At 34.5% G+C, this 16,221-nt stretch overlaps 1 protein-coding gene across 4 annotated transcripts; it reads right to left on the bottom strand.

Annotated features, from left to right (window-relative positions):
• Window positions 1-11,798: 11,798 nt before the first annotated feature.
• Window positions 11,799-15,199, bottom strand: LOC145102572 (tetratricopeptide repeat (TPR)-containing protein). 4 transcript variants are annotated; one of them, XM_079039997.1, is made up of 11 exons: window positions 14,949-15,199; window positions 14,165-14,384; window positions 13,996-14,088; window positions 13,820-13,921; window positions 13,575-13,742; window positions 13,402-13,490; window positions 13,162-13,283; window positions 12,908-13,089; window positions 12,540-12,830; window positions 12,321-12,468; window positions 11,799-12,239 (listed from the first exon to the last, which is right to left on the bottom strand). In XM_079039997.1, exons 1-11 carry the CDS (start codon window positions 15,137-15,139, stop codon window positions 11,878-11,880), a joined length of 1,968 nt encoding a protein of 655 aa, XP_078896123.1. In that variant the 5' UTR covers window positions 15,140-15,199; the 3' UTR covers window positions 11,799-11,877. The 4 variants fall into 4 exon arrangements, with proteins under 4 accessions (XP_078896123.1, XP_078896124.1, XP_078896125.1 ...); XM_079039998.1 differs by having other exon boundaries at window positions 12,018-12,239; window positions 12,316-12,468; XM_079039999.1 differs by having other exon boundaries at window positions 12,102-12,239; window positions 12,321-12,458.
• Between the last annotated feature and the right edge of the window lie 1,022 nt (window positions 15,200-16,221).

Raw genomic sequence — 16,221 nt, 5'->3', positions numbered from 1 at the left:
CTTGCCATAGAAGTACACTGTGTTCTAAGTACTGAAAATCTCTACCATTCCGAGAGCTTAGGACCATATGAGGATTCCCATGGAGACTTGGTCCAACCCTTTTCAGGCCGCTACTACCTTCGGACACCCCACAAGATTCACACCCGATCGATCCACTTCTTAGACTTGATATGTGAATTCCCGAAATCACTCTTCGTACTTCACTCATCTTGATAGAATTCATTGAGAACCCTAACTTCGTAGATACACCAGTCGGAACCCACTAGCTACACGAGAAGGAATCCGCATCCCGTACGTGAAGGTATGTAGGAATGACAAACACAGACTAGAGATCACTTGGGAATGCGAGGACAACCGTATAGGAAGTACTCGCTTACCACTACTTGGCCATTTATACCTACTTCCTTGCCTAGACCTGAATTTCGGGACGAAATTCCCTCTAACGGGGGGATGATGTGACAACCCAAGTTGTTCCGTTACATTTCCCCGTTACCGTTAACGGAATATTCCAGTTTATAAAGTTCCGTTAATTGGAGGACGTCTAATTTAATAAACATTCCATTTGTTTACATTTAATATGCCGTTAATTCGTGATAAAAAGAAATAAAAACACATAACACACATTTCCATTTAAATGGAAAAGTTAGTTTTTATTATTACGACCACTAAATCGGGTGCGACCAAAAGCCCCGTTTAACGGCAATATTGGGTAGAATTCCAATGAGCCCCAACTCAGAAACCTATATAAAGGTGAGTGGAGTCCATTGGAGACTTTTTACACTCTCTCTCTATACTCTCTCTCTAGACCCGTTTTCGCCCCAAATCTGCAACCAAACGCTTCCAAATCGTAAGTCCGCTTACCCTAGCTTATTCTAAACATTATGATTTGTGTTTATAGCCCAAAAATCGTCCAAAAAGGCATGGAATAAGGATTTTTATGGCCCAGGAACACTTTAGGGCCGTAAACCCCTAAAATGATGCCAAACTTGCCTTTAAACTCACCCTTAAGCTTGGAAACTAATTGGGGATTTAGCCTAGGAGTGTTTAAACATCAAAAAATAAAGTTTTAGGGCATAAAAGAGATTTTACGGCCCAAGCACATGCTTAGGCCGTAAACCCCTCAAAACCTTGTCAAAATGCCCCAAAAACACTCCTAAATCACCCTTAGGCTTCATACATAATTTAGGGACTTAGTATTTTGGGTTTAGCACAATTAAACACAATGAAATGAAAGGGAAAAAGGCGTTTACGACCCAGGTGTATACCAAGGCCGTAAACACCCCTAAATGTGCCAAAAATGTGGTTTTTTCCCCCCCAAATGGCCTTAGACTATTTCTATAAAATGCTAGGAAGGTATTAAGGGCTTAAAATCAAAGAATGGTGGGTGTATGAGAGTTCACGGCCAAGCCATAGAGCTTACGGCCGTAAACTCTCAAGGATTGGTCTTTTGGACCATAAACACTAAAGGAGTGCCCTTTTGGAACCCCAAACACCCCCTATAGCCTTGAATGATTACTAGAAGTGAGTTAAGGGCTTAAAACATCATTAAATCCATGATATGAGAGTTTACGGCCGTAAACTCCCTTGGGAGTTGTCCCTAGGCCGTAAACTCCAATATGATGCCCTTAGAAGCCTTAAACCCACTCATGTCTTTTTGGAAAAGTACTTAGAATAATCCCATGAACAAGTAGAAGCCTTAAAACACACTAGATACCCTCACCATGAGTTTACGGCCGTAAACTCATGGTGAGATGTCCCTGGGCCGTAAACACAACTTTGGGAGTTTACTCTCGGAGAGTAAACTCCATTCCTAAGCCATACGCACCTTTAGACGCTACCCGGGACACCCAAACACTTATCCAAAGTGTTTTCCGCTCCTTTGAGCGCGTATACGTGTTTAATTAGTATTAAATATACTAATTGTATGTGAACATATGTTATCATATGTTAAATAGGTCATTGAGAGTGTTCGAGTCCTTGCGTGACACCGAACGCCCAAACGGCACCTTCGTCGAACCTACTTACACCAGGTGAGTTCATACCCCTGAATGAACCTTTTAAATGTTTTAACATTTTTTATAGGGGGGGATACAAGTTAAACATGCCAGTTATCATATCAATCACATGTGATTGATAACCCGCATGCACAAGATTTTACCACTGTACACTGTTTTACCGAGTAGGACACTATAAATGGCTTTCAAAAAGGGTTTTCACTTGTTCAAGTTCTTACTTTTATTGCTTTATCAAAGTTCCATTTTCAAACTGATTTATGAAAGATTCCCAAAGATTTCTAAAGGTTTTCACACTTATTTAACCAAAGAATACAATTGCGATTTTCCTGAGTATAAAGGTTTTTCCAAGGTTTTCATGTAAACTTTTACTTGTTAGTTACTGCTGCTTCACTTATACTTATTTTTAAACTCCTACTCGATAACGCTTTCACTTTTTGATACGTTTATACTTGGTATTGTCTCTATTTCGCTTATACTTGTAGTCGCTTATACCGATAGACGCTCTTACTTCACTCATTGTCGTCTCTACTTCGTGATGCGCTTATACTTGTTCGACACTCATACTTCACTTGCGACCGCTTCTACTTCACTTGTTCGACACTCCTACATCACTTGCGACGGCTCCTACTTCACTTATTAGACACTCCTACTTCACAAGAATCACTTCTACTTGATACACACTCAGTCGTAGTTAGATGTATGTCTGTGCTTGTATAGATGCATATAAATAATGATTGAAGGACTTAGGAAGGCTTTTCCGCCCTATTTCCTTTTCTTCGTTGAGATGTGGTCTGGTGGGATCGGATGTCCATCTGAAGGTCGTTTGATTCATTACTTATATATTATGTACACAAGCATAGACATACGGGTTTACTTCAGTCAATTCAGTTAAGAGTCTCTACCTTTAGTCTACACTTACATTAGAAACCCACTATTTGGAAGTCTCTACCCACTATTTGGGATGCATCTTCAGGACACGGCCTTCTCCGTCGTCTAGTTGGTAACCAGAATCTACTGTAGGGAGAGCAGACATTGTGTGTATAGATCTATACGGGATTGACAACCCCGCACCCAGACTGCTAGCTACAGTCCCGGCCTACCAAGCCAACGGGTGACAAATGTCACATTTTAGACGCTTGTAGGGCGTCTGGTACTCTAGTCAGTATGGTTACGAGTATCCCGGGTTACCTTATAATTCATGGCCTTAAGGTAACGGTATTTCGCCAGCAATTTACACTGTATGCTGGTAATTCATTTCGGAGTCACACTGTTTTGACCTTACAAGACGTATCTTTCATTTGATACTGTCTGGGGTCTGCTTTCTCTGTTTTGACCTTACAAGACGTATCTTTCATTTGATACTGTCTGGGGTCTGCTTTCTCTGTTTTTGACCTTACAAGACGTATCTTTCATTTGATATTGTCTGGGGTCTGTATTCACTGTATTCACAGTATCCACTGTATTCACTGTTTTAGACCTTGCTAGACGTATATTTCATTTGATATTGTCTGCGGTTTGTATTCAATGTTTTGGACCTTACCAGTTGTACCTTTCATTTGGTACCTTTTGGGGTCTGTGTCTCTATTTGTTAGACTGAACCAGGCGTGTCGTTCGTTCGATACTCTCCTGGAGTCTATGATTCCTTGCCTTAGTCTGCAGTCCTCACTGCTGAGGCATATGTTATTCCCTAATGTTTTTTGCTTTCCTCCATAATCAAATTCAGTATTTTGATAATGATAGCAATTTAGGGAAAACTACTTTTTACCACATAACACTGACCAGTCTTGGTAGAAGGCTGCTTTGATTAAAGAAAATATAGGATTTTCTGGAAAGAACTCTAATACACTGTAAACACTTAAACTACTACTTTATAAAGTTATTTGACTAAATGACACTAAATACTTATGAACTCACCAGCATTTGTAAAAATGCTGATACTCGCTTTTCAAATAACTTGTATTCTCAGGTTAGCATTAGACAGGTACACCTCCGGAGCTGTTGATGAAGACGGCTTAGTACCTTGCTGTACTTATTATATTTGTTTGTATACTTTGAGTTGCTGTAATGTAGCCATGTAAAATTATTACTATTAATGCAATGTCTTGTTGTACTTTGATTACTATAATTCATGTGTTGTGATACTTGACATGACGTCATCTACCCCAGAACGTTTCCGCCGTTCCGGTTTTGGGGTGTGACACACTTATTCCTATGGTTGATTTTGTGGCAAGTGCAATGAATTAATAAAAAGTGATCAAGTGATTAAACTATTAGGTTTCCTAGTGTTCAGTTCGAATCAAGTAAGACCTGTAATATTAGTTAACTAAATTGGTTGATTCAATTAACTCATATGTGGTTGGTCATCACACATGCTCACACATTAACTTACTTATTTTCTAGTTAATCCTAGTTTCATGTTCACTAATACTAGGCATACAATCTTGTTTTCACAAAACTATAAGATCCAAGTAGTCAAGTAGATGTTCATGTAACTCATCAACTTGGTCGTTAACAGAAAATAATTATCATTAATATATAAGGATCTTTAAACAAGCTTATCAAGACAAATAACCAAATCAATATAATCCAAAGCCACTAATCAAACCATATTCATAAGATCATCTAGTCTAAACAAAAGTATGGAGTTTAGCCCATACCTTCAGAAAATAACATCACAAAAAAGAAATTCATCAATGTAGACATAATTTAAACAAGAGAATTAAGTAAATTACTAATGATTTTGCCTTTAAATCTCTTCAATTCCAAGCCTCTAGTTGAATTTCGAAAACCACGGCTTCTAAGAACCTCTTTGGCCTCCAAAAGTCGCAATAAGCCTCCAGCAAAAGTTAGGGTTTTGAATGAAAATGTTCTATATAAATATTCTGAAAAACATATCAAGTCGTCGAGTTTTATGAAAAACTCGTTGAGTTTTTGACTTAAATCGCGTGTACGGCAAGGCACTAATTTGTCGGGAATCTTCTAAGAAACTCATTGAGTTGGAGGACCCAAACTCGTCGAGTTCGTTTGGAATCAACATTTTCTCAAAACATGAAAGTCGTCCAAAATTGTGTCTAGTTTTCAGAACATTTTGAATCTCATTAATCGGATTTATGAGTCATGAGATATGACCAAAACACTGAAGTGGGGTCAAGCTGTCCAACAACATCCTTCTTTATTCAAAATCCAAGATCCAAGCTTCCAATCGCCAATTCTGCTTCCTTTTCCTTCCGAGCATGTCTGTTGCTGAAATGAGTTTAAACTAATTAAGTACCTTTTGTTCATTATTTGAGACAAAAACAACATAAAGTATTAAAATAATGCATGAATTTTATAACTAAATATGCCCATATCATGGATGCATAAGCCAAAAGTACACCTTTAAGGAGTCAATTGAGACTCTCGAAGAATAAATCCCCAAACACAAAAGAGGATAAAGAATATATGGCTAAAGTACCCTATGCATCTACAGTTAGTAATTTGATGTATGTAATGGTATCTACCAAACCATACATTGCTCATGTAGCGGGAGTTATCAGCAGGTTCATGTCAAATCCAGGAAGACAACATTGTGAAGGAGTAAATTGGCTATTACGCTACTTGAAAGGAACAATTGAGTTTACCTTATGTTTTAGAAGAAAAGGGGTAGTCATAGCAGGGTTTGCCGATGTTGATTTGAGTGGATGTGTAGATTCGGGTAAGAGCACAACAGGTTATGTGTTCACAATTGGAGGTACAACAATCAGTTTTATGTATGGATTACAAAAGAGTATCGCTCTCTCAACTACATAAGTCAAATATATGCCTCTTGTTGGAGTAACCAAAGAGCTTATATGGCTGAAGAACTTCTTGTTAGAACTTGGAATAAAACATGAGGATTGTGTACTGCTTTGTGACAACCAAAGTGCAGTTTTTTTGGATTAGTGTCTAAGTCCATAACTATTTTTGGTATGTACTTGACCCGATTATGAGCATGGTCCTTTTGGGTTGCCTTCACCATAGCAATATGTAGGATGAATTAAGGAGAGAAAGGTTTAATTATGATTTATTAATATATTATGAGAATAATATATTAAAGGAGAAATCATATACTTTAATTAATATTAGTCAATAATTAATTAAGAATTAATTTTTGTGGCTAAAAGAGATTAATTAAACTTAGGGGACTAAAATTGTAATTATAAGATAATTGCAATTGGGCTATGGATCACCTTGGAATAATAGGTTGGACGAATTCAATGGGGAAGCCCATTAGAAATCGTCCAAGGCATGTTCCAGAAGGGGTCCATGGGCTGCTTAGGGCTTAAGTAGTCAAATTAGGGTTTCCTTGTTTGATAACCCTAATAGCCTAAGTATATAAGGAACCCTTGGGCACCAAAAACGTGGCTGACACTTGGATTAGGGTTTCTAACCGTTTTGGTGCCTCCTCTCTCCTCCCTCTTCATCCAAGTTACTTAGTGGTGTTTGTGACTCCATTAGAGGTGCAACACTTGAGGCACTAAGCTTTCTGAAGCCAAGGATTGATTGTTATTGCTATATAACAATCAAAGGTAAGATCTAAACCCTAATTTCAGTTATAGTTTATTAGATCTAGGGTTTATGGCTTTGGATAATCAATTGCATGTTCATTAGACAAACTAGATCTAAAAGCTATTAGGGTTTGCATGTACACCATAGGAATGATGTATTGCTCGAAACCCATCAGGTTCACCTGGTGAAGAATCCGGTGTTTCACAATAATAGGAAAAACATTCAGATATGATACCATTTCATTCGAGAGTTAATCAATGAAGGAACTCGGACTCTGAAGAAAATCCTTGGGATGAAGAATCCAGCAGATATGTTCACCAAGGTGGTTACCATTGTGAAGTTGAAGCTTTACATGGCTTCAATTGGCCTTCTAGAAGTTTAAGTCAAAGGGATGGAAAGAGTGAGTGAGAGAGAGATACAGATTTATTGAGGAATGATGAAGAATTGAATAACAGATGAAGACTAAGTTATTTAAGCCTTCAAGTGGGATATTTTTAGGGTGTGAAGACTTGAGCAAAGGTGCTCTTGGTGAGAAAATTTTCTCCTAGTGATACATAGGTACTCGTGGAAAGCAAAGGTTTCCCTAGAGAGAAACGATGCTCTTGGTGAGCAAAGTTTATGTTAGTGATCTAAAGGTTCTCTTGGTGATCAAAAGGTGCTCTTGAGGTCTAAAGGTGCTCTTGGTGATCAAAAGGTGCTTTTGGCGATCAAAAGGTGCTCTTGAGGTCTAATGGTGCTCATGGTAATCAAAAGGTGCTCTTGACGTCCAAAGGTTCTCTTGGTGCTCAAGTGTTGTCTTTTAAGCTTGAAGGTTCTAGAAGCACCAACATGACATCCTATGATTAGTTGGAAATTAGGGAAGCCCATTTATGGACTAATTATGGATAGGCTTGACCCATCAGAATTAGGGTTTCCCATGCTTGCCTATAAATAGGCTCATATTTCTAATTGGTGGCTAGTTTTTGTTAGCACTTTCAAGAGAGCAATCATTATGAGAGCACATCCTTTGGAGCAGTTTGTAAGCAATATTGATTCTTTTGTTTTGAGAGCTCAAGTGAGGTACAACATTGAGTGATGGTAATAGTTCTTGAAATTTTAATAAAATCTCCTCTCTCATTCGCCCGTGTATATAGGTCACTTTTAATGAACCACATTAAATATTGTGTTCAGATTTGATTTCATTTTTAGAAGTTTTATTCCACAAAATAGGGGGTTACAACTAGTATTAAGAGGTGGGGTGTTAAAAGATTATTACTAGCCTAATGGAACCAATATTATTATTAGGAAAAAGTTAGACTGTTTTAGAACACTCAGGAAGATTTTATAATATTATGGAAGACTACGAAAGATTTCGAACATACCGGAAGACTCTATAATATTCTTGAATGAAAAGAACGACCATGGATGGTTATGGAACATTGTAGAATATTTTTGAAGACCCTTGGATGTGCTAGACTTTCTAGGACATGGTAAAATGTTCTAGAAACATGTCAAAGCTTATAAGGCTTAAGAAATATTTCAAGAACTATATTGTAAGTACTCATTGTGTAGTAATATATAGAATCTTCCAAAGATTAGGTGAAAAGGTTAGAAAATACATATAAATAGGTATGAAGCTCATTTGCACCAAAGCTTCCCACCATCCAATATTCAACATCCAAACCATCCAAGAAACAATCCAGTGAAAGTTGAGTGTAGTAGTCTTTTAAATTATAATATCCCTTTATTCGTTCTTAATAATAAGTGTTAGTATTTCCCACAAAAGAGTTGTGCTCAACATAATTAGTTGTACATTAGGTACATAGGTAGATGGCATAATCCTTGGGCATTTTTAAAGTATATCATCTGAAACCTAGATGTAGTTGTAGTAACAACAAACAGAAATCCTAAAATTAGGTTTTTGATTCATAATTAATAACAGACTGCAGCTGATATAACCACCCAGACCTAAAACCTACAACAAATTCAACACCAAACAAATAGCTTGATACCAATCTAGAAATAACACTAGTTTGACATTTTTTAGAAATGTGATTACTCTAGATTCAAATTTTCACAGCCATCGGGATCAAGGGTTAGCTCAAGCGAAACATGAGAATGATCGCTTCCATAAAATCCTACAAGAAAATTAAGACACTTTAATGTTGGTTCTAAATGATACTCATAAGAATTATTTGGATTTGATACGTAGGATATGACAAGATATATTGTATTGTGTCTGGCATGCATTAGACTCAGACTGTTGACAATTGTAAAAATGATAAAAGTTTATAATGTTTTGTCCCATCCAAAAAGGTTGTAATCTAAAATTGCTCGAAACAAGTAACCAAGAGTAAATCATACCCTCCAATTCAATTCCATGTCATGCATTTTACATTTGACAATCTTGCCTTTCAGTTTTTCCAACACCATGTGATAGTATGTTCTCATCCTTTTACCACGATACCTATAAAAAACCATATAAATAATGGAACTAACGAGAGGTGTGATATGAAAATGACCACTTCAACATTAATAAAAGCATATACATTCTGATATGATTGCGAGACCATGAGAAACCATAGTCCATGCATTTGTGTAAAAATTTGTGTGCATGTATCAACTTTCCCTAAAAAATTGCACAAACAAAATCAAAGATCTTGCATATAGATGCTATGTTGCAAAAATGGTTATTGTTCAAGCAACCACTAAGTTGGCTCACTCTAAACTGCCCCAAAGTATCATGTATACAATAGATACTCGTTGAGAATGGTACCAAAGTGCTTCCTCTTTGACAATGGAAAGTTAGGTTGCCCGCAAGACTGGCAGAAGTTTAAACTTAATTTTTAAAATTAAAATTGACAGACTCGATTACATATTATCTTGAAGTACATTACCTCTTTGTTTAAACAAGTATAATAGTTGAGCTTTGTATTTCGCAAATTTTTTGGATGGCTAACATTAGTGTCTTCATGACTATAAAGAGAAAAATAATTACAATCATATAATCGATTGCAACAACATGGGTTTCAGAAGACAGTGTTTTGTTTTGCTTCAGTTTTTTGTTTGAAGTTGTATTGTAGGTACCTTACATTAAGATTGTCGCACCATATATGGGGCTTATTAGTAGATTGCAAAATGAATTCTTTCATCCTTTTATCCCACTTTTTTCTCCTCTAAAATGAAATTTCTTCATCTCTGAGATATTATTAGGTGCATATGCATTCATAATATATAATGATTCCAGTTCAACAATGATAAATCACCAATCTCGTTCCTTCGGTTATATACTAATGTATTTTTCAATTTTGTTGTGGAAAAAAACTTAAACATATTATCGTAAAAAAAATCGTTATTCTATATTTTTTATCTAATATAATTATTTTATGTTTCTTCTCTAAAGGAAAATTGTCAGAAAAATCGAAATATTTTCAAGAAAGTTATATTTTAGTTCCAAGATTTTTTTTGAACATAAAAGTCCTAATTATTTGTAAAAACACGATAATATGTCATTTCTTGTTAAAAGAAGAAAAAAAGACTTTTTTGTAAAGTTGAGCCAAAATGGAATAATCGGGACATTTATGCTCAAAAAAAAATCTTAGGACTAAAGTGTAACTTTTCCGAAAATATTGAGACTTTTCTGACAATTTTCCTTCTCTAAAATTAATAATATGAGACTTTTGTATAGCAATGTACTTTCATTACACATAATAGAGCAATATGTTTTCATTATACAATGACCTCGTAAGATCTTAAAAAATTTCAAGAAATAAAAATATAAAATAGTCACGAAACATTAATTTAGGCAATCCTAAAACATAATTTATATTTAGGCAATGTACTTTCATTACACATAATAGAGCAATATGTTTTCATTATACAATGACCTCGTAAGATCTTAAAAAATTTCAAGAAATAAAAATATAAAATAGTCACGAAACATTAATTTAGGCAATCCTAAAACATAAAATATTTTAAAAAACAAAAATATAACATTAATAACTTTTTTCTTAATTGTCGGAAAATAATACATTAGGTTTTCCATGGTTTTCTTTTATTTTATACTATATCAATATACTTTAATTTATCCTCCTTAAAATTGTACTCTCAAATTATCCGTTTATTTGGTTACTATATTTCAGAATATCTATATGATTATATAACAGATAACTTTAAATCGTTTTTTTATTGCTTAACAAGTAGATTTTTTCAAATACAATGTCTTAATAAGAAAACATTTAAAACTACATTGTTATAACAAGAAAAAAAACAGAAGTACATACCACAATAGTAAGATGTTATAACATCATACTTTCAATTCATTTTTGTTATAATACTGTACTTTCAAATTATTTTTATTAAGATAACGTACTTTTAAAATCTAGAAATTATAACAATGAGGGAGGGATTTTTTTTTTCTTATGCACATTTCCTATAGTTATAACTAGGTGTGAGACCCATGTATTACATGGGTTTATTTAAAAAAAAATAAATATAAAATTTTAACAATTTAAAAACTTTAAATTTATAAGAAAAATAAGAAATTTTTTGAATTATTAAAATTAATGAGACTTTAATTCATTGGATACATTACATATATAAACCATTTTCTAATAAATACCTTACATATATATTACCTTATATATATTAAATGTGAATTTTAATTTAATAAAATCAAAAATACAATAAAATGACAAGTGGAAAATAGAAAATTTTAAAATTTCTAGAAAATGCCATGTGTCCAAATTAATGAGAAGAGGACATGTGGCAAAGTCATTTTCATTTATTAGGGTAGATTAGATAGAATTTTCAAAATACAATACTCTAATAAAGGATGATTTGGAAGTAAACTATTATAACAAGAAAAAAAATGAAATTACAACAAAAAAAAGTAAATCAATCACTTCTTGTATATAATCCATAAAGATTCTGTAGTATACAATAATTGATGAAAAATATCACTCACTCAAGAACGTCTCATTTGAAACAAAATGTATAGATTTAAGAATATAATAGTAAGTGTGTGTTACCCTTTCTAAAAGAAATAAACTTTTTTATTGTCTAAACATCACACAAGTCTTTTCTAACCATTTAATGCAACGCACAATCATTATCTATCTTACTATTGTCCCCTACTCACTTTCAACTTATTTTACTACTATGGGTGTATTTTTCATATTTCGGAGGTCATTTAAAGCAGTCTTTCTCTTGAACGGATTTAAGTCATTTAACATTAAAAAAAACGTGAGCCTTTAATCAACACATTGAAGCAAGAAATTAAAAACAACAGCTAAAACTTCACTAAATATATGCAATAATGTACAAATTATAACAACCGATTCACATACAAACTTAATCAACTAAGAAGCGGTGCACAAACTCTACACATAGCCATTGCTTTAATCATGTTAGATTTAGCAGCATCCAGCAAAGGGTCAGCCTGAAGTGCTTTATCGAAGCAGAACTTTGCCTCTTCCCATCGCCTCTCAGCAACAAATACAAGGCCTAGATTGTTATACGCAGGAGCATAACCAGGTTGCAACTCTAACGACTTTGTAAACATAGCTTTTGCACATTCATATTGCTTTTGTTGTCTGTAAAAGTTTCCTAAATTACAAAATATTGTATGTGCTTGTTGGGCCTTTGCTAATGACAAGGCCCGTTTATATACTTGTTCCGCTTGTGAAGATGACGTGTCCGATAGTTGTAGACATATACCTGGCCATTTATTTACATTCAGTCAAAAAAAAAGGAAAATAGCAGAAAATGACCTAAAAAGTACATTGCTATTTACCTTACCTAGATTTGACCAAGCATACGAGGATTCCATGTCACGAGCAACTGCAGCCTTGAGGTATGTTTGTGATGTTTTGAAGTCTTGGGTACACAGACTGTGAAGCCCAAGTTGATGCCATTGTACTGGATCTTCAGGATCCTCTGATATTGCCTAACATTTTTTATATACATAATCATGAGAATATATTTAGTTTACATCTACAAAGTATAAATATGAGTTACCTGTTTTAAACTATAAAGTGCTCGTTCTTGAACCTCCATTAATTCATTTTGTTCAATTTTAAATCCAGCGGCAATTTCATGTTGGGCCTTATGGACCATAGCAAGCCCAGCCCAAGCTATGGGAAGCTCAACACCTACAGACTCCCCTGGCCCTTCCTTTAATATTGAAGCCATTTCATTTCCAGCCCATGAAAGCTGTTCACTTGGATTTTGTGACCTTTCAGCTTCCCTGATTCTATGAACTGCAACAGCGTATCGAGTCGCCAAACAGTTTGACTCCAATTTCGCAGCCTGTTGTTGACCAAAAAAAAGTCAAACTTCAATTGTATTTGTAGGAAAGGAAAGAGCATAAATAATGAATGAATCACCTTTTCCAAACACTTTCCAGAGTTTCTATGATCACCAGCCATGAAATATGCATTAGCAAGATTTGTCCAGACATGAGCAGCTTTTGGGTCTGCTTTTGCTGCAGCTAATAGACATTCTTTAGCCACATTAACTCCATTGACTCTGTCTTCACAACCCCCATCATCACCATTTGCCCCTGCACCTGAGAATTCGACCCATTTTAATAAAAAATTTTAAAGAAAAAAACATTTTTTAATAATTTTCAAAACCATACCTGCGACTATGGAACCATATTTGCACAAAAGAAGGGCAGCATAGTTGATAAAAACACACGGGTGGTTTTGGTCTTTAAAGATCAAATCTTGAAAACATTTTGCTGAAAGTTCCAAGTTTCCACTGAATCACAAACAGATGACCATATTATGTTTTATCCATAATAACAATATACTTGTATTATTGATATAAAGAAAAATGTAAATTGCTATTTCCTACACAAAAAGTGAACGCTCCTTACTTTTGAAGATGAGCCATTCCAAGGTTCCCTATGCAATCCAAGTTCTCAGGGGCAACCACCAGCAAAGATGAAAGTACTGATATAGCATTCTATATAAACAATAAAATTGTCTTAGATTGTTTTTTTTTTAAATGTGAGAAATCAGAGGGTGAAAAAAAAACATTTTTTTTTACCTGCAAATGGCCTGCTTTAAGTAGCAATACACCTAAGGTGTTCCAAACAGATGCTTGTCTAACATCACTTTTCATTGACTCATTTAGCTTGAAAAGAATTTCTTCAAGCTCCTTACCCTCAAGTTCTTTCCCTGAACCATAGTCTTCTGAACTTCCCAGCAATATACACTGCAAGTTGACACAAATGGATCATTAGAAATCTTGGAAAAAAGTGCAGGAGGGTAAATATGTAATAATGCATGCACCTGTGCATGATGAGTTTGAACCAAAGAAAGCAAATCTGGCCTATCAATATCTTCATCACCACGAAGCAAGATTTCTTCTGCCTTTTCATATGCTGAAACTGCCTAAATAAAATCCTTCAAACTTAGTGCAATGTTAACATATAAGTAAGGAAAGAATCAAGTCATCAAAATCTTACCTTTTGTGGTTGTCCCATTCTTTGATACATTAAACCAAGTATGAAATGAACATGGGCATTTTTAGGCATCTTTCTTGAAACATGTACCAAACCCTATTAAGTATTCGGGTAAAAGGTTACATAATTTATACGATTTTTGCTAAGAATATACATGAATATGAGTACTCACTGTTTTGAGACTGCTGACTTTTTCCTCACGAGATGAAGGCACACCTGGACCATTATGATCACCTTCAGCATCAGCTCCACAATCCATGGGGAACTCCATCTTACCACTTCGTGAGCGGGATTTTACCAGTTTTTTAGATTGTTTACCTTCTAGTTCCACTGTTTCAGAATCTTTCCCCAATAAACTCATCTTCTCTTGATTGTTTTCTTCATTATTTAACCTACAAAATACATACATCACATCTGTTACATACATAATAGTTGCAGAATTAGTGATTTGAGGCAACAGATTTGTCTAATCTTATATTAGTCATCGTATTGGAACCTCATCTAATTGTTCCTAACTTGGTTTTAGATCCACAATCAAATGATGCATGATTGGTATAGGTTTATGATTCCGCCTTCAATTTAGCCCAAAAAAATTATATACGCTTTATTGCTTACAACTCTATACATTTGTTTGAGTTGCAAAACTAACATTGATTTTCTTCGAAATTGTATCGCAAAACATTTCTATTTCTGGTACGTGTTGCGACAATTCTACTGGTTAGCAATTTGTTCATGAATTTCTTAAACCCATATCGATTACGAAGTTAATAAACATTAGTTTGGCATCCAAAATCAAAGCATAACTCTGATGTTACAGAAAGGAGTTAACTTTCCCGAATATTAAATTGATTGCACATTTGCACTTAACTATTTTCATGAAATTGGGGAACAAAAAAAATGAGTTTAAGAGATTTATTGGTAATATAAGATCGATAAAACAAAGAAATGTGAAAGACCTGGGAAAAGAATCGAGGGCTTCAGTATCAGTAGGAGGGTCAACGTTGAGGTCAGCTAGCACTACTATTTTCGGGGGATGCGGTCTTGACGGCGCTTTAAAGCTCTCTTCCTGAGCGACGGTGGTGACGGAGGAGAGTTGAGGTTTTGTATTGACGCCGGCGGTATGGTTAGTAACCGGCGGTTGGGACATTTTTTTAGGGTCTAGCAGTTGTGTGGGCTGGTGAAGAAGAGCATATGACGAAACCTGAAATTGGTCATATGCTGATTTATATACTCTTTCATTTCATGGTCTACGGAAATTACTTCCTTTCTTTCTTAACATTCTTTTCTATTATTGTTTTTCTTTAACAAAATTATTTTTTCTTTCTTGACATTGTTTTCTATTTACATAATTGTTTTTCGTTAAAAAAAATATTTATTTATGGGACAACAAAAAAATGTAAAATATATTTCTTATTTTATTAATTTATACATAAGAATTTTTAAATAGGGATAATTACTTAAGAGGAATATATTTTTTTATTTTTATATATTTGTTCACTGAGTTTTTTTTTCGTCTATATTTTCTCCTTCAACTTGTTTAATTGTACACACCTAGTCCTTATGACTAGCTACTTCAGGTAAAACGGAAAAAATGACTTAATAAGGTAATAGATTTGCATATTTAGTCTTTAATATTTTTTGTTGCAAAATATATCTTTGTTGTTTTTGTACACATTCAGTACTTATGACAGTTTCTTTAGGTTTATTCTCACAACATCCTATATAGGACAATTATTAATTAGGTGTCTAGAGTTGTTCATGATTATGGCTACTTCAGGTTCGATTGCTTGTTGTTTAGATCATGTGTGAATGCCGAAATTTCTTCATACGATTTCATATTTTAATGATCTTTATATTCACGTGTTCGTATTTAAGTTTACTATAACTTTCGTTTAGATTACTTCTGTTAAAGAGTAATATGTTTTTACTTACGATTTTATAAGAAAATGTTCATACATACATTCATAAAGAACACATGTATATAAAGATTGTAAGTAAACATATTACTCTTTAACGGGAATAATCTAAACGAAAATTGTAGTAAACTTAAATACGAACGCGTGGATATAAAGATCGTTAAAATTTGAGATCGTATAAAGAAGTAACGATGTTTAAAACACAAGACCTAAGCGAAACACAAGACCTGAGCAACCAAGCAACCAAGGTCACAGTGGTCATCAACAGCCCCGAACACCTCATTAATGATTATCCTACGTAGAATGTCGTGAG

This window comes from Lactuca serriola, chromosome 4 (assembly GCF_051521515.1).
Source record: "Lactuca serriola cultivar US96UC23 chromosome 4, Lser_US96UC23_V15, whole genome shotgun sequence".
Taxonomy (NCBI): domain Eukaryota; kingdom Viridiplantae; phylum Streptophyta; class Magnoliopsida; order Asterales; family Asteraceae; genus Lactuca; species Lactuca serriola.
Note: the sequence above shows the minus strand (reverse complement) of the source record. Positions and strands in the feature narration are given on the sequence as shown.